At 43.6% G+C, this 26,706-nt stretch overlaps 2 protein-coding genes across 2 annotated transcripts; both read left to right on the forward strand.

Moving 5' to 3' along the window:
* Nucleotides 1–780: 780 nt before the first annotated feature.
* On the forward strand, nucleotides 781–7,110 carry smtna (smoothelin a). The gene is made up of 9 exons (XM_062516596.1): nucleotides 781–1,023; nucleotides 1,723–1,802; nucleotides 2,889–2,993; nucleotides 3,564–3,639; nucleotides 4,324–4,461; nucleotides 5,297–5,357; nucleotides 5,538–5,652; nucleotides 6,388–6,539; nucleotides 6,836–7,110. Exons 3-9 carry the CDS (start codon nucleotides 2,895–2,897, stop codon nucleotides 6,984–6,986), a joined length of 792 nt encoding a protein of 263 aa, XP_062372580.1. The 5' UTR covers nucleotides 781–1,023; nucleotides 1,723–1,802; nucleotides 2,889–2,894; the 3' UTR covers nucleotides 6,987–7,110.
* A 1,140-nt stretch (nucleotides 7,111–8,250) lies between these two features.
* On the forward strand, nucleotides 8,251–25,492 carry LOC134060026 (phosphatidylinositol 4,5-bisphosphate 5-phosphatase A). The gene is made up of 13 exons (XM_062516597.1): nucleotides 8,251–8,326; nucleotides 12,037–12,750; nucleotides 13,463–13,570; nucleotides 13,917–14,025; nucleotides 15,180–15,296; nucleotides 16,668–16,843; nucleotides 17,155–17,266; nucleotides 18,748–18,857; nucleotides 19,333–19,543; nucleotides 19,730–19,867; nucleotides 20,369–20,434; nucleotides 20,585–20,689; nucleotides 23,976–25,492. Exons 2-13 carry the CDS (start codon nucleotides 12,041–12,043, stop codon nucleotides 24,516–24,518), a joined length of 2,505 nt encoding a protein of 834 aa, XP_062372581.1. The 5' UTR covers nucleotides 8,251–8,326; nucleotides 12,037–12,040; the 3' UTR covers nucleotides 24,519–25,492.
* The last annotated feature ends 1,214 nt before the right edge of the window (nucleotides 25,493–26,706 follow it).

Here is a 26,706-nt window from a genome sequence, read left to right on the forward strand (position 1 = left end):
TAGTCCTCGTCATTTTCCTTTGAATTTATAATAGTGGGAAAGACACAATAGATCTGACAAAGTAAAAGCTGGAGCTGTTCCGTCAGTGGTCATAACCTTCCATCGCCACTGGCTGGAGCCACTACTCTGTTCCTTTGATTCATTCATATGGCTTGCCTTACATAGCCCTATAGCATAAGTGTGTGTGTGTGTGTGTGTGTGTGTGTGTGTGTGTGTGTGTGTGTGTGTGTGTGTGAGAGAGAGAGGGACCCAGTCCCAATCACAAATGAACATGTTTTTCTTTCGAAGGGGAACAGCGCAGGAGAACGGCTCTGGCTTCTGTAAACATGGCGATGGCGCTAGGAAACATCTTTCCCCCTTTTGCCTTAATAAGGCCGTGTTCTCTCTGTCTGCCCTGCCTGTTGACTCTGACCTCTCTCTTTCTCTCGCTCTCTCTCTCTCTTTCACTCTCTCTCTCTCTCTCTCTCTCTCTCCTCTATCATGCTCCTCCACTCACGTGAACACAAATTATGTCATTACTTAAAATATCTATTTATATTTCACAGGCACAAACTAGTACGTTTCACATTTGGTTCTTGACTTGATACTTGCCTGGAAACTGTGAAAACATCTTGAAACCCAAAAAGCAAAAAGGAGTTATTTGCAGAGAGGAAGGTATGGAGCGAGAGGGAGGGAAGGGGAGGGTGAGAGTTAAGGGAGTGATGGGAGGAGGGGGGTGAGAAGATGTCTGGTCGAGTGCCAGAACAACCTCTTCTTCAATATGTTGAACTGTCTTCACCCCGCCATTTCTCCACCTCCCAAGAGCCTCTTCCTGTCTCTTCACTTGTTTGGGGAGAGACTGCTGCAGACCCTCAAGGTCACTAGAGGTGTGGTTTCAGGAGGGGAAAACTGCCTCCTAGACCAGTTCCCAAGCAGGAGAGTGGAGAGGGCAGCACAGCTGGTGAACCCCTTGTGATCGCACAGAACTTTCAGGGACCGCAAGCTTGACCATTCCTGAAGGAAAAGTGGACACCATCACCACTGGTAAGTGTCACTCCTGAGTCCATCACCATCTCTATTACTTTCTCTTAGAACCCGTCTATCTTTTTGTATTAAATCAGATGGAGCGTGTCACGAAATAGAAAGTCTGACCAGAGGAGTGAATGTACAGTATATCATGAAGTGCTTTTATTAAAGAGTAAATTGTACATTTTTACTTCTACATCACTTTTACTGGTACAATTCCTACGATGTTTGACCATTTGACCTCTAATAGGGATGCATAACTTTGTTAGAGTGCATAGCATCCACTTACTTACTCATAACACTGTAGCTAACTTGTATAATATTGTAGCTAACATTGTTGGGATTTCATATCATTTTGGGCATGTCATTTCATATATTTACTGTGTCGTAAATCTCACTGTTGTTCAATCCGAGGTTTTGTTTCACCCTCTATATCCCAGTGAGCTGCAGAGGAGTGATGTCACACTCTGGATGATGTATCAATCCATCAGAGAGCATGGTTTATTTCAGTCCAAACTAACATGCTCTGTGTTTATGCCCAGATTAATGGTCTGATAGTGGAGGCTTTACAACAAATGTCATGTTCTATTTATGTCCAGCAGTCGGGCAGCAGTATGTTACATTTAAGTCCATGCAGGCTTCTCACGTGGTGAGCTTCAGTAAGCCTGTCCAGATTTGATGGAAAAAATTATCTCATGGAGATCTTCCCCTTCACAGAGGAGGGTAATCCAGTTCAGGAGTGGAAGGTGTGACACACCATCTGGATTTACAAATTAACAACATTCTTGGACTGAGAGGTACAACAGATGAGTGGAATTGGCTGTGTGAATGCATACGCAGGCCAAAGAAATGTATTTATGTTTTACAAACAAACACCTATATTATAAACATGACACTTTTATGTTTCACCTATTCACACATAAGAGATTAATGTACATTTTGACACTATTACTCCTTACAGTACTCTAGACTCAAGGAAAAGCACTCTCTATATAGATTTTATTTATGTAGTTATATATTTATTAATTTATTTGGCTGATGCCTGGGTGTGATTGTGTATGTACTTTATGCATACAGTATTATGCAGGGTAGTAATGTATCACAAGTACTCTGGATTACATAATCAGATTACAAAAAACAGTTAACTATAATCAGCAGGTTACATTTTTTAAAAGTTGTGTAATCAGTCACATTGTCAAATATTGCTTGATTACATTTTGATGATGTCTTTTTAATATAGCTAAGCTTACATTGCACAGTCAATATACAGTGTAAATAATAGTCAGGAATTTAGATAGATCCAATTTGGAGTGAAGGGATACGGAATGTAGAAGACACAATGCCAGTATTTTCTCTATCAAGTAGGCCATCTTGTACTCCCAACACGCTCGCAAACACACACCACAGAGTCAAGAGCCTTTTCTGGACACTTTTCTGTCTATCAATTTGTCTGAAACTGACAAAAAGGGTCATGCTCCTGCCCATGAGAATAACATTGCATAATGCAATAGAAGGCATTCTGGGCAAGCATTGCCCATGTCAGACATGCTCCATACATATTTCAAGTCAGTGTAGCATCAAATTGAATTTGACACCATTATTTTAAGGTAAAAAACTCCACATTGTATTGATTATAATTTTTTTTTGTATCATTGATTGATTTTACAAAAGGTATTCAGCTATTAATAAATCGGAGCCGTTAATATGGTATTAATATGGTTTTGTTTATTTTACCTTGCATAAAACACTGTCCTGCGGCCTATGCACAGGAAATCACTGTAATCCAGTGTCGTGACAAAATAACATCATGGCGCTTTTATCTGTGACATTTTTGCGGTGTCTCCGTCCCTGTGGGGCCCATTGGACATCTGCACTGGCGCTAGCTGGCGATGGAGGCGGGACCAGACGCTCAGGCAGCCCCACGCAGTGGCCCACTCACCAGCGAACAGCTTGCGGCCATCGATGACGAGCAGACCCTTAATGACATGGTAACCCACTACATCCTCCTCACCAAACAGCGATTGTTCGCACCACCCGGTGTTCAAGCATCACGTGGCTTGTCTTGAGGAGAATTACTGCGTTTAGGACTAATCTGCTGTTATTACTGTTTGTACCCCTCTTGGTGTTTGCTCACGATAGCTTTATGGTGATTCAAATTCAAGTGCACTGATATATCTAGCAACTGCACACTTTTAGAGTAATATTTTTATGCAGTAAATTTTGTACAGAAATGTTATGCACAACTGTGCCTTTAGTAAAATCAAATCTAACCTTTCCAAGTATGAAAAACTGTCATATTTATATTTTTCTGGCAACAATCATACTTACTTGCAAAAAATACTTGCAAAAAAAAAAAGCAATTGACAGTGTATTAGAATTTCAACACCTCCATCTCCCATTCGGTGGACTCAAAGACTGTGCACTGCAGCAGGCCCAGCTTCACGGCCAAGTGTGTCCCATGTGACAGCAGTGGCCATACAGTTCCGTGGCTTGACAGCTGACCAGTGTTTCACCGAGTATGTACAAGCTCTTATTAACTGTACACTGTTTTCTGACAGCTGGACAAGACCGAGGATTTTGAGCAGAGGCGAATGATTCGTGCTGCACTGAGGGACCTGCTAAAGAGGAAACGAGGTACTGCCAAAGCAGGAAATAAAGTGATAAATCATAACTACAGCTACAATGACATTAACCACTACCACTTTAGCCATCATTTTAAAGGGATGATACTTCTCAACTGTAAGAATGATGTATTTTCATTATGATAGCAATTTATATTTCATAATGTTGTAATGATTTATCTGCTACTTACATTGGGCAATATTATTAGGATTACTAAAATATATTAGACATAGGATCAGTTGTGGGCCTTGTGGAGTGAGCCTTGATCAGTAGGGGAGAGAGAGCACTGTTGCCCCATGTGAGTGTGGAATGCTGGCTGGCCTTGTGCTATTATTCGCATGCTTTCAAATCTCAGCTCGCCTATCGCACTCCTGAGAATCATCACTTACTCCTGTCAGCATCTCTTCTGCTCCCGCTCTCTCTCTCTCCCCCTGCCTCTCTCTCTCTCCCTCTCTCTCCCCCTCTCCCTCTTCTGCTCCTGCAATCTCTCTCTCTCCCTCTCTCCCTCTCTTCTCTACTCCTGCTTTCCTTCTCTCTCTATCCTTCTGCTCATCCTGTGTCCTTCTAATCCCACTTCTCCCATCTATTTCTCTCCCTGTGTCCCTCTCTCTCTCTATCTTTGACCCTCTATCATTTTGCCTCTCTCTCTCCTTCCCTCTCTCCCTCTCTCCATCTCTCTATTCGACCTGTACCCAGAACAGCGCGAGCGTGAGCGCGGGTCGAGGCAGAAGGACTTGCGTCAGCAGGGCGTGTGTCCTAGCGGTCCGGCGGGGAGTGCGACTAAAGGCCAGAAGGCTGCTAATGGCCCCAGCTCTCCCCAGCAGCCACAGCAGAGTGAGTCCTTCAAAGCCCCACAAAACACTCCGCCAAGCGCGCCTACTGGATCATTAAAAAAGCACCGTGAAGGGAAAAGTACATTTTTGTCTTGTTTTACAAAGTTGTTGATGCCGCTGGTTTAGCTCAGTTTACATCATGTAGTGCAATTAAAGGAGAACTTTACTTTTGACATACTGATAGATCTCTGTTTCTCAAGGTCACCAAGTATGGTCGGCATGTAAAAAACAAAAACAATAGATTTTACCTACCTCGAGTTGCTGCTTCCAACAGAACACAGTACAACAGTACTTACAACAGCTCTCAGTCCAACAGTAATGATCAATCTATCTATCTATCTATCTATCTATCTATCTATCTAAAGCAACCACACAGCTACAGCTCTACACTCTGGGGGCATAAAGGTGGGGGCTTATGAATATGCCCCCAGAGTGTAGCCCTGTAGCTGTGTGGGAGCTCTAACTGTTGGCTACAGCAACTTGAGCGGGGTGAAACTGTGTTTTCGGGGAGTTTTTTGTACTGACAGTACTCTGTGACAGAGAAATGGAAATCCATGTCTAAAATGGCCAGAATTCTCCTTTATTCCAGTTAATAGGCCTGTCAACAACGACTGAATAAGTTTGATTATCAACACTTTCTTGGTTTTATTGTGCTATTCCCCAAAATGATTACTTATGAAGGTAATAATTGTGACCTTGAGTGGAGAAAAAGAAGAACGTTAGTCAATTTGCTTAAATGACTAGCAACCATCAAAACATGAGGCTGTGTGACTACTAGACGCAAACAAATCTCAGACTGTCCCAACTCCTTTCCCCACATCTCCTGTTGTGTGCAGAGACGACAGTCAAAATATCAGCACCCTCCTCATCCCGACCTGGCCCTAAGTCACCAGTCAGGTCAGTAGTCCTGTTTATCAGTGTTTTGTTTCGATACTCCTCCTCTCTTTTCTTGATTTCCACGTTGATATGATATCACTCTTTAATACTGTCACTAGACTCTAACATGATTAAAATAGCCCAAGATAGTGGACGATAGTGGACATGATTCAAGCTCCCGTGTTCCATGTGTGCATGTAGTCCAGGCAGCCCGTCCCAAGCTGAGCCCTGTTTCGGGGAGGCTGCCGTCCCCAACAGCAAGCACGTCAAGCAAATGCTACTGGACTGGTGCCGGGCTAAGACGGAGCCCTACGAGGTGAGCGAGGACTTACTGCCGTGCCGCTCAACATACGTGTCCCTTATCCAAACATTTCTCAACATATCTCGACTCGCTTATCCCACTTCGCCTGAATAGGAGTTCTTCTGCTATACTGCCATATCAAAAGTTCACGGCACAAAAATAGAATAATGAAATGTGGATACTTAAAAAGGCAAGTCCTCAGTCTATTTTCAGAGCTAGGTTGGGATAGCAGGTCGTGAAACAGTAAAAAGTCTGTATATAAAATACTAACAAGGGAAATTGTGCTGAGGTGAAGCAACACACCAAAGAGTACCATTCCAGAGATTTTTGTTATTATTTTATTGATCTGCGTTGATTCCTGTATTCCTCTTCTCGTCTCACGGAAATATTGTCCAACTGACCTGGCAGGCGATAGTGAAGTCTGACAGGCCGTTTGCTTTAATCATCTAGGCATGACTTTTTTACAACGTACCAATAAATGTAAGGGTACATAGAATCAAAACCAAGACCAGCAGACTTCTCCTTAATCAGCAACCACATTAGACACAGACACACACACAGACACAGACACACAGACACACAGACACACAGACACACAGACACACAGACACACACTCACACACTCACACACACACACACACACACACACACACACACACACACACACACACACACACACACACACACACTCACACACACACACACACACGTACATCCACAGTCATTTTCTTATGTCTGCTTTCCCCAAAGGGTGTCAGTATCCGCAACTTCTCGTCCAGCTGGGCGGATGGTTTGGCATTCTGCGCTCTAGTACACCGTTTTTTCCCAGAAGGCTTTGAGTACTGCACCCTTGACCCTTACGACCGCAAGGCCAACTTCGAGAAGGCTTTCAAGACTGCAGAGTAAGCACATAGCACTACACGTGTGTGTGCGTGTGGGTGTGTGTGTGTATGTGTGTGTCTGTGTGCACAAGCGAGTACTCTACATGTGTGCATATGTGTGTGTGTTTGTGTTAGTGTATTCATATTCATTATGCATTTTGAACGTATGTGTGTGTGTGTACACATGTGTGCGTGCATGTGTGTGTGTGCGCGCATGTGTGTGTGTGCGCGCATGTGTGTGTGTGCGCGCATGTGTGTGTCTGTGCGTGCGTGCGTGCGTGCGTGCGTGTGTGATGTATTGACTGTCCATCTCCCAGAAAGCTGGGTGGCTGCCCTGCCCTGCTGGACGTGGATGACCTGCTGCGGATGAAGGAGCCCGACTGGAAGTGTGTGTACACTTACATCCAGGAGTTCTACCGCTGCCTGGTGGAGAAGGGCCTGGTCAAGACCAAGAAGAAAACCCCGTAGATGGACACTGCATGGAGAGTAGCTGACCACTGGTGAAGGAGAGCAACGTGAGGAGAAAGATATTTTTCATGAGAATGCATGCGATCTTGACTGTGTCGAGTTTTAAAAATAAAATGCTTTTGATATGCTACCCTTTAGTGAGGCAGTTCTTCCTGTGAGTGCATATTTTAGGTCTCTTGGGAATGATTATTCTGGGTATTTGTGCATATGTGTGTGTGTGTGTGTGTGTGTGTGTGCGCAGAAATGCATCTGATGGCTGTGTCTGTATGATACAAGTGTGTGTGTGTGTCTGCGCAGGCTGGGACGGAGCAGCTGGGCAGTACTCCGGATTAGTGCATTCTTGTATGATTACACATGTAAATGAATCTCGCTTTGTGACGTGCAGCATGTAAATGGCTTTTTATGGTGATGCTGGGGCCTCTCTTTAAGAGCTACAGCAGTCCCGTTTTAGACCGACTCCAAACTCTTATTATGGATATCAGAACTATTGAAGTTACAGGGAATCTGGACTTGCAAACTGCTTTGAAGACACTAAACCCACGATGCAGTCAATTATAGCAAGGTTTTATGACGGTTGAGTGGTTCAGCATAGCAACAGCCACCTGACTGATTATCTCTCGCCAATAGACATGTAGGCAGGAAAAAAAACACAGATGAAGAATGTGGGGGTTGAAGATGATTTGCGTCAATTCATTTTATGTGGGAGGTTTTTCCAAATGTTCACTCAATTAAATTAACAGTTAAACAGAGGTGTTGAACTATATCTACACCATTAGTCAAAACTAGTTGTATGCAATCTAATGTCTGATATGTCTGACTATAAAAGTGTGAGCCAAAACTGACAAGGCAGCAAAACACTGATGCGACATGTCTGTCCCCACTCCTTAAGGTATGGGAATTCAGTGCACGTCGAGGACAGCAAAATTGTTCTGGTGCTGCGCAAGAATTAATCTTATTAGATTAGGCTGTTTTGAGGGGGGTCAAGGTATCCTGCTGAAGCACTTCTTCAGCTGGCACTAGCCGACTGACGCTGCCCTAGCCTACTCCGCAGGAGAACACGCGTGTGCAATTCAATTCCCCACATGCCGGTGTAGACTACTAGTGCAGCGGGTAAATGAATGCTTTGGATTGAATCACATCTATAAGCTATAGGTGTCGACTGGATTTGTGGACATCTGTTTGAAGAATACGCACGACAATAACTAACGTTACGTGAAGCACAACTGCGTCCGAAGGTTGACATCGTTTGTCATTCCTGATTTTTGGTCGTCCGTACAAGGCTGCGTGATGTGGACGCCTCTGTAGCGGGACAATCGCACCGGTGGAGAGAGGCAGGACAGGTAAGCTAAAAACATTACGAAGCGTGCGGATTTGCAGTCCGTCTCTGCCGCACGAGTTGTTATCTGCATACACAACCTACTTGTGTGAGGTTCGGATAGATAGCCTAACTCGGTTGATTAGATGCGCTCAGGTAGCCCGCTGTCGCATTCACGAGATAGTGCCTGCTTTTTTTAACATTGCATAGGCTACATTCTCTGATTATTTTTTTCACCGTAACATCAATAATTTCTTCATTACATCACTGCATTTGCATTTTGGCAAGGGGACGAATTTCCTTACATTTGTTTATTGACATAATTACACTCGTGCGCTGAGGGACCAAGGATGATGTGCTGAGATGACCTTGTGTTTTGGTTGCTCGTTTTCTCATATGGAGGAGCAAATATTTGAGACGCACATTGACTGTGTAAACCAGTCCGTTATTTTGGATGAAAACAAATTCATTTCCATCGTGGTTATATTGATCATTGCCCTGTGAAAGGTCACAGTTCCTTGTTGGGAGTTTTGCTGAAGTAGCCTACACATCCTCGTTCATCCACCCGTAACCTCAAACTATCGTAATGACGTGTGGCACACGCGTGGCACGCAATGGATTGCCAAATGACGTTTGAGAACAAAATGAAGGTATACAATAACGTTATTTCATTGTAGCCTACTTTATAGCCTATTTGACCAATATTAGAAACATTTCTGCACGTTGTGCATATGAATGATGGTCTATCTATCCACAAAACATGGGCCTGTTGACTGTTACATTATAGGCTATATAGACACCACCTCATCTGTACCTCAAACACCCAATTTCTGTGTTGCAATTAAAAAGAGCCGAACTAACAGCTGGAAGTAATAGAGATTCACATAATATTAGTTTCTTGATTTTCTTGTTTGTTTTAATCCTGTTTGTCTGATCTGATGTTCAAAGCCAAGCAGGCTCAGATGTGAATACAATGACGTCAGCATCCTTCAGATGTTTGCGAATAATAAATAGATTCATATAATAATACATAATACATATGTCTGTGACTCCAACACCTCACCTCACTCCAACAGTCAATTAAGCCAATTGTGACTAATCATGGACCTCCATAATACCTTAAAAAAATAAGACGATGTTGAGGAGGTTCAATGTTGTATGCAAAAAAGAAAAATAATAAATTGCTAGGCAACTTGTCTTTTATTTCAGTTTCCCCATTTTGTTTCTTCTCTCTGTATCTCCAGCTTCTTTTGAGAAACGGCCTGCCTTTTCAAGCTAACCTCAATTCCTCAGTTGTACAGAAACTAATTACCCTCGGACATTAGCTTCAGCCAGGGTCAACGAGCTTCAAAAGCTTCTATCCCGCAGGGATACAAACTTACAGTACACTCAAAGTACCATCAGTGAACTGGTCCAATCACTTGTCCTACGATTAAGGACTAAGAAAAATAAGATTAATGAGAAAGGAAGAAAGAAAAAATCATGATATCGTCGACATGGCAAGGATTAGGTAAGACTGACCCTCATAGATGGTTTGCCATTATAACAGACTTAATTTACTATAAAAGAACAATGGAAATGTTACAGCAAGTAGGCTATAACATACTTGCAAGCATGGTCTTTGAACACTGTGATATGTGTGAAACTGGACTAAAATAAAGCATAAATCATCAGGTAGAACAGAGTGCATACAACATTACATAATGCATATCATATTTATGAACTATTGTTTACCAGTGATACAGTGCAGCCATAATGAATGGCTGTGCAATGCACGGTTGACCCAAATGAGAGAGAATCACATTCTGCAACCTTGAGCTTGAGACCCATATGCATAACTTTGGACTCAAACTGAAATGTATGCTGTACTATCTGAGAGTGGCAGGATGCATGTGTTTTTTCCGGTTGCATATGTGTGTGTGTGTGTGTGTGTGTGTGTGTGTCTTGATTGAGTGGCAGAATGTCCATCTCTCCAAATTAGATCGAATTCAAATTGTTGCACTGGTATACTCTTACGACTTGTATTGTCTTATGGCATTGAGTACAACTATATTTTTAATATAAAGTCAAGGCATTATATTATTATTATTATTCCAATGAGATTTGTACAGGAAATTTATAAAATTCTTTGTGCTGCATATTCTAGTATGATCTGCATCTTGTATACCGTGTATTTCATAACAGTGTCAGATACGCCATATCATTAATTTAGTCAGCTCAGCTTCCGCCTCTCCTGTATGTCTGTCATGGAGGTAATGAGACAGGTTCACAAGGAGACGACCTTCAGTGTGGTGTAGTGTGGCATCAGTATGACCAATTATACGCCCGATCACCTTCCACCTCTAGACAGAGGTCAAAGGAGAGATGCTCTGGAATGTGCCGGAGGAGGAAGGGCAGGCCGAGGGGAGGGTGGGGGCCGGAGGAGAGAAAAAAAAGAGTCGTTGCTTGGCAACAGAAAAGTAGATCAGGGACAGGGGAGGGCACCACGTTCGTCTTGTGACGGAGGAGAGAAAGTTGATCTTGGCTGATTGCTGGCGGCTGGCATTGTGTTGATGTCAGCAGTGACGGATGCTGAGGAGGGGAGCGGGACAAGCTCACACTGGGGTGGAGTGTGGTGGGGGTGGGGTGGGGGTGGTGGAGGAGTTGGGTGGGTGGGGGTGGGCGACAGGCTGCGTTGGCCTCCGGCCAAACTCCCTCTCGTCTGTCCTCTGCCGCCGCCTCAGTGGCCGTCTGCAGGACACCGTGGCTACGTGCCGCTGTGACCCAAGCGGGGGGGACTGAAGGGCAAACAAACAAACCACTCGTCTCCGTTTGAGATTAGAGAATGTGCCTGCAACTGTTGCACAGTCTGTGCTGTACTGCTGCTGTTGCAATCAAAGACTGTCCCTCCCCTCTCTGCCTGGTCTCGCAGCTCATCTCATCTCTGGAGCTGTCAGCCCGGCCCTGACGGATCAGATGCTTATTGTCTCCATGTCCTCTTTCAATACAGTCACGGATGCCGGAGGATGCGGAATATCTACCGTGTATTTGGAACGTTTTCAGACGTTTTTGACATGTTCCAAGTTTTGTTATGCTACTCATTTTACAATGGACCGAAGTCATTTTTTCATGTTAACCTACAAACAGTATTTCACTCTTATATTTTTAATAATGAAAACACTTTAAAATGTTTTTGCTTAGTCATTGTGCAGTATTGTGTGCACATTGATCAGAAAAAACAGAATTCAGAATGACATTTTTCTATCAATCTAAAGGATTAATCTGAATGTGTAAAAGCTACCAGTAGTTCCCCACCTGTTTCCAAGTGGCTCTGTAAAAGGTTTGAGGAAGATGTTCATAAATCTGATAACACAGTCACTTGAAAAAACATGTTAAAATTCCTATGAAATCAAATCACAGTTTAAGAGAGAAGATAAATGGGTTAAAAGGAAACTTTTAAAAGCATCCAAATCTTATTCAGCGGTTTTGGGTGGAGATCAGCTCTGTGACTACATGGCATGCTACTACTAGCATAAAAGCGCTAGGCCATGTCCATTCTGTCAAAGTAGCTCTCTGAGGAAAAAAGGTTGGCGACCACTGTATTAACCTATTAGATTTGGGTGAGAAGGCTTAGCTAAATATACAGCTAAAGAAAGCTCACACCATTGGAGCATTGTGCAGCACAGAAGACCTATACTAAATGCATCAATGTCCGATGCTTAATATACGCCCCTGTCATTATTATCTCTTTTGAAGGTTGATGGATCCAATGCAGCCGAACCAAAGCTGCTCGTTCTCCACGAGACTCTCTGACCCCTTCAGCGTAGCCATGTCTCCAGCCTCGGGGCTCTCCAGCCTGCCCCCACCCAGCTTCTGCCCGGCGCCTGTCCCAAGGACACAGCAGCAGGCCGCTGCCAGGGCCATGGGGCTCTCCCCGGAGGCTGCCGAGGTGGCCGGTGCGGAGCTGTGCCTGCCCCCTCCGGTCAGCATCAGCCGTCCGCGGCCCACGGCCCTGGGGATGGGCTCGGCCGCCGGCAAGGCCCTGAAGAACCCCGAGTCCATCCCCAGGCCCAAGGCCTCGGTGTCGCCGCTGGGCTCCCTGGGCCACACGCCGATGACCCCCGAGTCCTCGCAGCCCCTGGCTCCTCCGAGTTCCCGTAGCCCGCAGGCCAACAGGAGCCCGCAGGCCAGCAGGAGCCCGCAGCAGATGTCCCCGTCCCAGACCGCCCTCATCCCTCCCCCGAGCAACGCCACGTTCCCCCACATCTCGTCTCAGCCCGGTGCCGGGGTCGCCCCGGCCAGGAACCTGCCCGCCCAGCCCAGCATCAGCCCTCCGCCTGGCCCACAGCCCAAACCCGGTCATTCGTACCTCGGCTCTCAGCTCAGGGTCAGTCCCGAACCGCAGTCTTCGCTCTCAGAGGGCACCAAGGGGAGGACGGACAAAGCCGGCATGGACGCGGATGATTTCAGGTGAGCCTCACCTAACCCGTACACCCCCATGACAACAGGCCCCCACAGTTAGCTCTGCAGCTAGGGACTCTTCTTCTCCGTTAAATTGCTGTTGCTATGGCTGTTAAAGCAGAATAATAATAGCCGACTGGTGTACTTGTACTGCTCCTCTCAACCAACGCACGCATCTCTGTTTATGTGCGAGAGTCATACTGGCAACAGATCGGAGGCAGAATGTGTGCTCCTGGAAGATTTCCCAGACACACTCCTCGCTGGCTGTTCCTCACACAGTCAGGTCCCATAACACTGCATAATATTGTGCTGTGTGTATACATGTTGACCTGTCAGTGTGTTTATATCTGTGTTTGCAGTCAAGGACTTTGGTGCATTCTTCCAGTAATACTTATTTTGAAGGTCTTTTTAATGGCTCCTTTTTCCAGTTGGTTTGCATTTCTGTTTGTGAAACCCACTTTAGCTCTGCAATTGTCGAGGTGTGTGTGTGTGTGTGTGTGTGTGTGTGTGTGTGTGTGTGTGTGTGTGTGTGTGTGTGTGTGTGTGTGTGTGTGTGTGTGTGTGTGTGTGTGTGTGTGTGTGTGTGTGTGTGCGTGCGTGCGTGCGTGCGTGCGTGCGTGCGTGCGTGCGTGCGTGTGTGTGTGTGTGTGTGTGTGCGCGCGTGTGCGTATGTGTGCGTGTGCTTGCACTTAACCATATCATACGATTTCCACATGAACAGGGTCCAAATCGTCACATGGAATGTAGGATCAGCTGTGCCTCCTGACGACATCACTTCCTTGTTTGGGCCCAATCTGAGCAGCGGCACTATAGACATGTTCGTCGTGGGGTGAGTCTCCAGCATGGCTGCAAACAAACATCTGTTTACCTTTTTGATTCACTGGAACGCCGGGCCAGTGCTCCATAGCTTCTACTGCTTGTGTAATTTGTTTAGAGACATCTGTTTGGTGAACCTAGGAGCACAAATACCCCGTGAAGTCAATCTCTTGCGCAAAGAGCTCTGACGTTAATCTCCCAATTTGGAATTAAATGAATTAATTCCCAGAGGAGAATTAAGTGGAATTAAAAGGTGCACAGCGTTTTTTATAAAGTCCGACGAGTTATATTGTGATAACAGTGGAAACTGAAAACTATGATTAACACTTGTTGGCTTTTTTCCCCGCTGTGATTTTTAGGCTGCAGGAGATGAACTCGATGATCAACAAGCGCCTCAAAGACGTGCTGTTCACCGACCAGTGGAGTGATCTGTGCATGGAGACCGTCAGTCGCTTTGGTTACGTGCTGGTCAGTGAAGAGTTAACTGATCTAGTTGCTAAGCGATTTTTTTCCCCTTTAATAATATTGTGTCTCGATTTGGGTTCCCAGTGGAATGTTGTATCCCACAACAGCCAAGCAGCCTGGCATCTGCACACATGTTAATTAGCAGACTTGAACTGTTAATTTGCTCCGCGCTGTTCTGGGAAAGGGGCTAAATAAATAGGACACACTGGCTTCAATGTCCGGAAGTCTTTCAACATTCTCTCCTCAGTCCCAAAGCACCTTGACTGCTTTTGCAGCATGTCCTAACAAAAAGGAGTCTAAATTTGACTGCCTCACGCTGCACATATCCCTCTTCAGATCACAGCCAACTTCTATCGTCTGTTCTCATGCAGAGCCATGCAGCATAAAACCTGTTTGACTTTCTCTTGTTGCGCTTCCATTTCTTATTGGCAGATTTGAGGAAAATCTGTGTTATGGTGTGACATTTCCTTGTGTGTTTCTTTGGCCAGACCACTAATGTCACAATCACTATACTATACTGTGTATATATTCAAGCACAGTTACTAGTGCGGCACAATTATAGCAATTGCAATATGAACCGAATCAATTATCTAATCGCAAAAGCTACAAATAATCATGCACAGTTAATTTTGTCAGATTTATGATGTCATACTGTATATTCACGTCATTCATGTCATTTTATATTCATGTCATCCTCCTTGACTGTGCCACTTCTGATTGGTGGGTGTGCGTAGTGCGTGAGGGGAACAGTAATTCTGATTGGTGAGCTGGTTGAGGGTGCTGTGCTTTTTTTGCATGCTCTGGGCATGCTCACCAATCAGGGGTGGCACAAATTGAAGAGACATTTAGAACATTGAACTGAATCAATTCATTGACATTCAAAAATCATATCGCAAATCGTATTTGCAATATCTGTCAGAAGATTTGCAATTAGATATTTTTCCCCAAATCGTGCAGCTCTAGCAGTTATTAATTTTTTCCTATAACAACCTACTCCTCCTATAACATACTTTTTATAGATCAGTTACAACATTACATACATTAATTTCACATACTGTAAACCCTTGTTTGTTTGATGAACAGTACTGAAGATAATCAGATCAATGTGAGTCTCACCTCCACCTTTGTCGCTCCGCTGTGTGTGGTCTCTTGTGTAGGTGACGTCTCAGCGCATGCAGGGGGTCCTGCTGTTGGTCTTCTCCAAGTTCTGCCACCTGCCCTTCCTCAGGGGGGTCCAGACCCAGAGCACTCGCACAGGCCTGGGGGGCTACTGGGTGAGTGTGTGTGTGTGCGTGTGTATGTCTGTATTTGTGTATTTGTGTGAGTGAGTGAGTGTGTGTGTGTGTGTGTGTGTGTGTGTGTGTGTGTTATGCCAAACTTCTGTCTAGCCCTTCTTATTTTCAATTGGGACTTCTAATTAGGAGAGCCTTTAACAATAGCCAAATTGAATGAATGGCTGAAAAATTATCCATGAAATTGGATGGACAGAATGACTAAATGGCCAAACAGCGAGAGAAAGGTAATAACACACGGCTTCGTTGCTGATAAGACATGCTTTTGAATTCATGTTCATAAGAACCATTAAGCTGCTGAGGTTTTTGAAAGGTGCTGTGTTGAAGTGGCTCACGGTCAGACACAATACCGGTGACAACATACTGATCACTGCAGTGGAAAACAGAAGCGGGGCCCGAGGAGCTGATGAATTCAACAGAGGGATATTAATATACTTCACTCTATGGAGGTTGTGTCTGTGGAACAATCGCTCATCCTCTACTAATCCACTAATAATGGTCACATTTAATTGTCTTCTGCATTTAATTAACACAGTTTACCCACTGACAAGTGTGAACAGGCTAAGCCTGTAATAAACAGCTTTAGAGATTAAACATTTACCCACATCATGTGAAAATAAATGTTAGGTCTGTTATACACTGGTACACAAATACACAGATAGATACACTGGGGAGAACATGTATTTGATACCATAAAGTTGCCTAAAAAGAGGAATATAAAATCATTGTTTGACAATTGATCTTAATGCTTCAATGCAAATCCAACAGGCTAAAGGCTAATAGGCCAACTGGAAAAAACACAGTGCCAAACTCTAGCTATGGTGAAGGGTTTGTGTTGATGTGGGGCTGTTTTAATTCCAAAGGCCAAGGGAACTTTATCAGGATGCATAATATCCTGAGCCTGGATCCATGAAATAGCTGGCCTTTAAAAAATAAAAACATCCTCACAAAAATCCTCCTGTTCCTTTGGGAATTTAACATAGGGGTCAAATACTTATTGCCCCCTAGCATTTAAGGAAGATCATTTATTTATTTACGATACTTTCTTCAATCACAAAGAAAATTGATGTCCTTAGCGGTTTGATTTTTACTCATTTTTTTAATGAAGGTATAAGATCAATTGTCAAATGATGATTTTATATTCCTCTTTTTAGGCAACTTTAGCATGGTATCAAATACATGTTCTCCCCACTGTACATACAAATACATGTACATCCAGGTTTTCTTTAGGCAACAACATCATATGAAAATATATGTACAGTATATTCTAGGCTACTGTAACATAATACATGAAGTCAGTGCTTTTCTCTAAATAAATAAATGAATATAGTCTTCTTCTTCTTCCGCCCACAGGGTAATAAGGGTGGAGTGAGTGCGCGGATGATGGTGTTTGGCCACCCGGTCTGCTTCCTGAACTGCCACCTGCCGGCGCACATGAGGAACCTGGAGCAGCGCATGGAGGACTTCGAGAGCATCCTACAACAGCAGCAGTTCGAGGGCGGCACGGCGCCAGGGGTGCTGGACCACGAGTGGGTGGCTGGGAGTGGGCATGGTTAGAGTTAAAGGTTAAAGGTTAAAGGTGTTCACCAGTGCCACTGTGTTCACTGCAGCAGTTGTGTTTAGATTAAGCAAGATTGACATAAGCACAGCACAATTAAACTGAATAAATCAGATGCGATTCCAACAAATTCGACCAGTATCAGGACATTTAAACATTATGTTTTGCATGCATAGAAAATAATGCTTTCCTTGAGCTAAAATTACACTCATACTTAGTCTGAGTTATAGCACAAATTCTATTGGACATAGTGAATAGCTCTGAGGTCTTTTTCCTCAACAGCGTGGTATTCTGGTTTGGTGACCTGAACTTCCGCATTGAAGACTATGATATTCATGTGGTGAAGAGTGCCATTGACAACAGCAAGCTGTCTCTACTCTGGGAGCGAGATCAGGTGAGTGTCCTTCAGTCAGGGATTTCGTGCCAGTGCAATGCATCAGTCTCCTATTTCCTCAGAGGCTGCAGTTCAATATCAAGCCACTAGATGGAGAGCAAGAGGCACTTTGAAATAGAGCTGTAGAGAGATACAATTACAAAGGTGTCTGTTATAGTTTTATGTGTCTATAGTAAACATGTGACATATGTATACTTGTTCTCTTGTAAAAAAGACTATAATTCTTTCTTGCTTTGGAGAGGGAAGTGTGGTGTTTTGTAGGCTTTTATTTTTGTCGATTGCATTGCACAGACAATTGACTTTTCCTGTCCTCAGAAATGATGACCATATTTAGATAGAGTCTGACACCTAGGTTGCATTTGTACTTGCAGAATTTTAGGTTGTCCAGGCAACATCTGCACATTCCTCATGTTAGACAGATTGGTGACAGGTGCACTCATGCTGCTATTTAAATTACGCCCTCGCCTCTCGAATACTTTTTTTTTTTTTTTTTAAGATTCCCCAAATCTCTTTTAAATTAGCTTTTGAGCTGCCTGGAGGGCAAGGCTGACATTTTAAAGCTAGGCAATGGTGGGAAACTTCACCCAAAATGAAAATCTGGTCATTATACCATGAACTCCACGTTGAGTGTTTTTTTTTCTGCAGGTATTTTTTTGGCTGAATAACCCATTTTCCATATTGAGATGGGCACGATCATCAGGCTGAATTGATTAGGTTATTCATTCAATATTCATTGTTTTAGAGTTGACTTTTGCACAGACGTGGGTGTTATATCAGATAGGCCTAAGGCATCTTACTGAAATCTTTAACATTTTTAGTTAGTGAACAGTTCAACCCCCCCCCCCCCCCCCCCTCCCTACTTTTTTGGCCTACTTTCTTCGTGTCCAAGACAGTAATCTCTAAAGGGCTTTTCAAGATTAGCAAGTGAAGAATTCTGTAGTGGCCTATTGGGGTTCCCTCATGATTAGTACAGTCCTTCTTACAGTGATTAGTAGTCGTGTTTGGTGTGCATCACACAAGGCAGCACTTCAATAAAGTAATTGGCTGTAGCACTTAAAAGAAGCAAAAACTAATCGCAAGTGTTGATGAGGGAGGTGAAACCGCCTGACGTGTCAATAAATATGCTGATGATTTTATGCTGTTAGTTTATACTAATTGAGGAAAGACAAAATATGCATTTAAAATTAGAATATAGCCTAATGGAAGCCAGAAGCCAGTGTGTTAGTTGTTGTCAGTCCCACATTAATCCACATGGACGCCGCTGTAATTCTCAAGATAAGGTGTGAAACTTGAGCACTGAAGTGTGCACACACATTTACCAAATATAAAATCATCAAGCAGCATCTGCCAGCAAATGATCATGTTTGCACTTGTGTCATGTCCACTGGTGGCATCGTTTATCTTGAGAGTAGTGATGTATAGGGCAGTGCATCGCTGCAGTTTGTTTGGATTAATATTTCTGCTGACATTTTCCCTTTCAGCTCAACATGGGCAAAAACAGTGAGCCTATTCTGGAAGGTTTTATGGAGAGTCCACTCAACTTCCCTCCGACCTACAAGTTTGATGTGGGAACTCATACATACGACACAAGGTCAATTTTCACTTTTATTAAAAGTGACTAACAAATGGACTATGAACATGTACCTTATTATTACATTCACTTCCAATGGGCAATGTTTGTGTGTGTGTGTGTGTGTGTGTGTGTGTGTGTGTGTGTGTGTGTGTGTATGTGTGTGTGTGTGTTTTCCTGTGTAGAGTGTCCCCGATTATTTAACTTGAAAACTACATGTACTTCACATTTTCATACGAATGTCTGTAGCCCTCATTCCTCCTAAATGATCACCCTAATCTGTTTGCTAGAATTTGGTTTCACTTTTGTTTACATTGCAAGAAAGAGGTGAGGATTTGCAGTTGCTTCACTGCTCTTGTTCACTTGAAAGCATTTTATCTTTATTTATTTTCACTTTCGTCAATGAAAGTGTTCAATATCTGTGGACTTTTGACGCCATGCAAACACGTGGCGTTGTCTCACATCACATGTCGTCTCCCCCTTCCCGCGCTCTCAGCGCTAAGAAGAGGAAGCCAGCGTGGACCGACCGCATCCTGTGGCGCCTCCGTCGGACCGGTTCGCCAGTGCCGTCCCACAATGCAAATCTGCAGCGCGGGCTGACGTCCTGGCTGGGTGGGGTTACCAGGGTGACGCAGCACTCCTACCGCAGTCACATGGGGTTCACCATCAGCGATCACAAGCCTGTTTCTGCCATCTTCTCTCTACATGTGAGACATACAGACACTTTATACTGTATGAACCCAACCAGAAGGTCACCTGTTTGTTATTCAACTCTGAATCAATTTGATTCAGTAGTTTGATTCAAAAGTCTCGTTTTACCCTCATGATAACTCCGTTTACCCTTACGATGACTCCTTTTACACTCACCCCTCTGCTCCCTGTCTCTGCTGCAGTTTCCCTTCAGGGTCAATGTGCCTTTAGTAACACTTGAAGTTGAGAAGGAGTGGACTAAAGTGTCAGATGCAACTGTGCAATTTGAGGTGTACTCAACCTTCCAGAGAAGCTCCTGGGACTGGGTGGGCCTCTATAAGGTATGAGGCATAGTATACACATTAACCTCTGGTTTTCATGTTTTCATAGAAATATCCTTCCAACTTGGAAAAACTCCTACCTGTAATCTGGAGCTTTAGTTAGCTGTTATGGTGAGCTGGTTATGCTCTTGACAGTCAGACATATTATATGAAGAGACAATACACTCTGATACCAGTATTCAGCACAAAAATATTTGGAAGTCTATAAGTTGATAACAACAGGGTGTTTGGTCTATGTTCATGCTTAACCAACCCAGCAGGTGCATTGTACAACTACAATTGTACAATTAAAAAGCATTGCCTTTATTTTCACATGGTGAATTTAGTATTTTTTGGAAATGGAAACCAATTTTATACAGTATTATGTTGAGAACAGTAAATTGTGGGCATATTGTTCAGAACTGACCTTACATATAACATATTAGCATTCTATAATACAATTCTTTACACAAGATATCCAACAGTACTATTGGTTGTCATCAATAATATTGCTCTTTTCAGGTGGGGTTCAAACATCATAAAGACTATGTGGCATATGTGTGGGCCAAGTCTGATCATCTGCCTCAGGTATGATTCTTAGTTGATGCAATATAGCTGATGAAGTGAATCCAATCAAAAAAAGATAATAAGGAGAAACAGTATGTATCCTTCTTTCTTTTATATATATATTTTGATCATTTCTTTCTCTTCCATCTCATTTTTTTGTTTTCTGTTCAGGTAACTTTTGCAGAGGAAGATCTGCCCAGGGAGGCCGGAGAATACATCTTGGGATACTATAGCCACAACATGAACAGCATTGTGGGAGTGACGGAGCCCTTCCAGGTCAGGACCCTTGACCTGCCAGTTTCCTCCTGCAAATCAAGTCTTGAGTCTTTGACAATACATTCACCAACTTTTCAGGCCTATTTAAGAAGTATCACTTCTAAACAACTACCGATTAGCAAGTATCTTGAGTAATAAGAACTCTGAAGCTGATGATACATATGGGAACTTTTTGAGCGATGTTGCTGGGTAACCACATAACTAGTTCCATTTGGGTCATTCCGTGTCAAATCAGAGAAGGTTGTTGCTGCACCAACTCAGATTTTGGTCAAACCTGGTCTGTATCAAGAATGGGTCCCAAAACTAAGGCCTGTAAAAATATTTCTGTTCAAACATGTCTTCATATTATTTCAGCCCCTGAATATTTCCATTTCACAGCCTGAAAATTACATTTTGAGCATTAATAGCATGAAAAGTATTACCCATAAGCAGCCCAAACTTTGTATAGGTGGTGGAAGACAAACATGTTCCCAGTATGACTGAACCATTAAACGCGTGTATGGCATTCTCATTGACCTTCTACAAGGCATAGATTTGGGAGAAATGTGCAAGAAGAGTGACATTAAGGGTAGTAGAAACTTGTTTTGTACACATTTGATATCAATAATTTTTTTCTCTCTACATACTATTAATGTTGTACCAATATTTGAACTCTCCACATTTAATGGGCTTGAAGATTTTAAGGATTGAACAAGGAAGGTTGTGTTTTTCTGTAATTTTCATAGGATTAATACAAAATGGTATGTGGGGTAGCTAGGCACTTGAAGATCTATGTGAAAGTAACTCAGTGTATGGCATTTAGTGTACAAAGTGGCAATGTTGTACCATAGATAAATACATTGTGTCAAAATCCTTGTTTTGCCCCAGGGCCAAGAATGAGAACCCATAGGTATACAGTGTAACCAAGTGTATTTATGCACGAATGAAACATAGTACATGTACATATCTTCATGTGCATTTGTTGCAAAGATCTCAAATACTGGCTCAACATTTATAAAGTAGTGTATTTGCAGATTATTTACAAAATAATGATTGGTGCCATGTGATACAAAAAAATAGTTTACAAGACCCTCAATATCACCAGTTTTTCACTTTTGCTAGATCTAGAGCCATATATAAAACTAATGAGCATGCAGTAACAGTCCAATCATAAGAAGAACGTATCTGTCTTCCACTCTACAAAGTTTGGGCAGGCTGATTAATACTTTTATTAATGCCCAAACATGGCCTCCAAGATAAGGCATTTATGAGAGTGTGAAAATAATACAAAAGCACGGGAGAACAAACGTATTTGAATTTAACAACAATATTTGAAAGGTCTTAGTTTTGGGACCTAAAAAGGGTAGACAAACTCTGAGCAAAATTTGAGATGGTGCAGCAACCATTTTCTTGGATTTTGTCTGATTTTATACAGAATGACTCATTTATTCTGACTGGATGATCATGACGAGTTACCAATTAGGTGATACATTGTTGCCCAACACCAATGGGAACATGTCAGAATTACAAACTGACCCTGTCATCATCCAACCCTCCCACACACCCCATTACCTTCCTCTCAACCCCCCGAGTACATGACAATAAACCACTTGAACTTACTGAGGAACATTATTACCCAGCAACATTGTTCAAAGTTGCCCCATGCATCAGCATCCTCTTTACATCAGGTATTGTACAGTTATTTCAGCCCTTTGATTTATAATGTAAAAAGTAGTGCTTATAACCTTTACAAAACCCATCCATTACTTATGACTTCAGAGTACTTTCACCAATGTAGGCCTACTTTTTTGGGGACATTTCCCAGCGTCATTTTCACAGCTCTCTTGACCACAGCTGGGAACACTTTGAAATGTTTTTGAGCTGTTACAAAGTCGAAATTGATATCTTTAATCTGCAGAGTTGTGCGTCATTCATCAACCCTGTATCCTGCTGGCTTTAATACAGCCTTGGCATTTTGTTTAACTTGGATGCCAGTCGCCCATTTGTTGTGCCCCATTTTGAGTGCCAGCCTCTGATACCCCATGTCCGCCTGGATGCATCCTCTGCCAGCTTTCCTAGCACAGATAAAGAATGTCAACAGAATATTTGAAAACAGGGTGTGGACCGGATCTGCCATTGCCACAGGCATGTTCACTCTTCAAACAGAAGCTGCCATATGGGCAGATAAGGAAAACATGCTCTAAACAACCTCCAGATGTGTCTTCATGGGTAGAAGTGCAGGACATGCTGGACAGGAGTCGCTTTATTGAAAGACATAGTGTCCAACTTATTCCTGGTATCATCTTTAAATTAAAGCAACACTAAAGAGTTTTTCGTACCTTAAAATAATGTTTCCAAAATCATTTCAGCGGTTCATCAACTCGTACCAGGGTGAACGGCACTTCTACTTTCACCTCGCAGCCCTCTATTGACTATAACCGCACTATGTAACTTTATCGGATCGGGTAGTGTATTTGTAGTTCGATGAAATGAGACATCAGAAATGACAAATTTGACTTGCTTCGATGTCGCAATACATCATACCTTCATAAAATCATGCAACATACTCTACATACTCTACCTATCGTTATTTGCTGGATAAACAAATAGGATGCGTGTGACAGAGGAAAAGTGCTTTAGTGTTGCTTTCAGGTTTTAGGTAGTCATGGACAGATAAGCATACTATCATTCCCAACTGAAACTTGGGACCCCACAACCCATACTATCATTCCCACAGATATGCCCACCTGTCATTTACAGTACATCACCAAAAACCAGCAGAGTTGACATTGATACAACAATGTCTTTGGTTGAGTTGCCAATGTGTTGTGCGAAAGCTTTACTTTTATTTTTGCATGATGGTATTGCCTGGACCACATCCCCTGAATAGCTAATGGAACTGAAAGGTGTGTTCATTTGACCATGTCCCATTACTCAAAGTGTCAAATTGTTGAATATTGTTACTTGAATTTTTGAAGCCTGTTTTAATGTTATTGCCAACTTCAGGTTCGCTTCATAGTCTACGCAAGCTATGCGGATGCAGTTGCCAATGCAAGACTCATGCACGTTTTGAAGAGCCTCCTCATAGTCTACACAAGCTACTCATCAGAAATGCATGACATCCGTTACAAAAATTTGTGCGACACATTTTGCTACGCAAGCACGCATCAGATCCTCCTTGCGTAGCTCGATGCGTTGCCGTCTGCATAGCTTGTGTAGGCCATGGATCAGCCTTAAAGGTACGTCCATGAGGAGCAGTGCAGGTGCTCCCTCTTGTGTCACTCACGCCACTCACGCCCGCTTGCAGGTGCACCTGCCCGTGGTGAGCCCGCCGGCCGCGGCGCCCGCCGCCCACTCCGAGAGCTCGGACGAGAGCTCCGAGGACGACAGCACGCTGGTGCTGCTGGCGCCCAGCTCCTCGCGCAGCCCCAGCCCGGGGACGCGCTCGGGCAAGCGCTCCCACCACCACCACCACCACCAGCGCCGCCAGCGCAGCCGCAGCCCCGCCGTGCCGCCGCCGCGGTCCGCCGCCTCCCTCTCCGCCGCCTCGCCGCTGCCCGGCCTGCAGAGCCTCAGCCTGAGGCCCCGCGACTCCCACACGCGCAGCCCCTCGCCGCGCGCCCCCCCCAAATCCGGCTCCTCGTCCGCCTCCTCCTCCTGCGCCTCCAAGAAGGAGCGGCTGGTGTGCCAGGACAGCTCCCCCTCCCCCTGCTCGCCCATCAGCCCCCTGAGCCCACGCAGCCCCGTGTCCCCCCGCGGTGGAGCCGTCACCACCCCGGAGGCGCTCATCGTGGCCATGCTGGGGCCGGCCCAGGTGCCCCCTGGTCCAGCTGCAGACGCAGGCTTATGATGGGAGCCTCTGGCCCCCCTCCCCACCCCCACCCCCCCCATCCCAATCCCCAGCCTTTCCAGCACTCAGACTGCAAAACATGCTCATGCTAACTGTTCCTCCTCATGTCAGTTTCAAATATATTGCTATATATTTTTTCTACTATGCAAATTAAATATATGTGCAATATATTTAGAGAGTATATATATATTTTTCCTTTGGAGAGGCTTTAAGGCCTGCTGGGGACCTCTGCTGCTGATCCTGACCCAAGGACAGCAAGGCTTCTCTAGTGCGGTAGTGTCGCCCAGTGTCTGGTGTGGTCATATTGTTTGGGCGTTGTGGTATACTTTCAGTCGGAATGCCCACAAGCACTCAAACCAATTTATCTGAATGTTGTGCAATGAAAAGAGTTTGAGATTTCTTCAACACATTTGGAAAGCTTGTTGCTTCAGGACTACTGATTGATGACATACTTTCAGCAATTCATGGCACTTGATATTAAGTATGTTCAGCACCTACGACCACATAGTGTGGACACTGAATCCATGTGTGTATGTGTGTGTGTGTGTGTGTGTGTGTGTGTGTGTGTGTGTGTGTACATGTGTTTGAGAGATTTTCTGTTTCAAAATTGTATGTGTTAAAAAGCATCTATTTGTTCTAGTCATGTCATGTGTCATGATAATATATGTTAACATAGGCAACAGTGCCCTGCTTTACTGAAACACAGTACTTCTCCCCAACAGCCTTCTATAGGAATGGATGTGATCACTGAGGCTGAATGTACAGCTAGATATGTCGTAACCTGACCACCTCAGACTTGTGCTCATTTGTGTTAGAATGTGGCTATATACACTCTCTGTGCCTGTTTGGGTTAGGTATGGCTTTTGTGTGGCAGTTTTGTGACTCGTGTGCATCAGGCATTACACTCTGTGGGGCAGATGTGTTAAGTGTTCAATGGAGAGGGACTGTGGACACAGCCGAATAAAATGACCACTGACCAGTGATCTTTGTGTTTTGACCTCCATTTGTCAAAGTAAAGTAAGAAAGTGGAAAGTGTGTTTGTGACAACATTTCGTAAATGAAGTCATTTACAGCTCTGTGACCAGTGTAGAACACAGACAAAAACAGAGCCACATAAATGATTGCAATCCTGCACAGAATTGTCAGACAGAAAATCATCGTGTTTTGTGCTTAAGGCCCGTTTTCTGCATAAACATCTCCAGACAGAAAGCATGCAAGGTCCTTTGCAAAGCTTTTGCTTGAGGTTTTATGGTGTATCAAGAGTCTATGTAGTCCCATGTCTATTTACTGACTATTGCCTAAGGGACTTTACAGCCATTGAGGCCTAATCATGAATGGAGATTAGGCTAAAGAAAAAAAAGGCATGTAATATGTATTCAGATAACACATTCAGTTATGGATGCAGTAAGAAGCAGATACATCACCTTATATCAAAATGGTTACTGGTTATGGTTTACATATTGCTATATCTACGTAGGTCAATCTTAAGTCCTAATACCTTTACAGAGTACATGCATAATACCTTCAAAGTTTTTAAAAACAATGTTTTGTCCAAAACAACGTACTTTATATTTTAACCAAGGACCAAACAAAACACACCAGAGAGGTAGTTTACCCCTCCCTTCAGTACTCCCAGAGAAAATCCACGTGTATTTTGATTTTGTTTGGGGGTCAAGGTTGCCCCCACTTTGATTGCTACCAGTTTTTGGACCCCGGGCTGCCTTTTTATGGTTTACTCACAGGATGGACAGCGGATTGTGAGATGTTTTGTGGAATGTGACAAAAAAATTAGAGCTTGAAATCGCTGACTGTACCTTTAATGTATTGGTAAAAATGGTTGTGTTGTAACTGCATGTCAGAATATAGCAAGAATAAGGACACACAAGGATAATTGCATATGTGTCAAAAACCCATATGCTTCCCAGTAAGCCATGGTAAAGAAGTACAGTGTCAAAATCAGGTTTAACCGGTTTGAATGTTCTTGTAATACTTAGGTCACTGTCAGGCGGATATTTGTTAGTAGGCTGCTAAGACACACATCACATACTCTACACATGTTTGTTTAAAGTCCAAAAACCAAATCCATGGGTTACATCGAATTATGAAACTCTTGGCTAAAAACGGAAATGAAATGTCTGGTTGTTAACACAGCAGATCAAAATCCATATAGAGGTAGCCTAATAGTGAA

The sequence above is a fragment of the Sardina pilchardus genome, chromosome 16 (assembly GCF_963854185.1).
Source record: "Sardina pilchardus chromosome 16, fSarPil1.1, whole genome shotgun sequence".
In the NCBI taxonomy this organism is placed as follows: Eukaryota; Metazoa; Chordata; class Actinopteri; order Clupeiformes; family Clupeidae; genus Sardina; species Sardina pilchardus.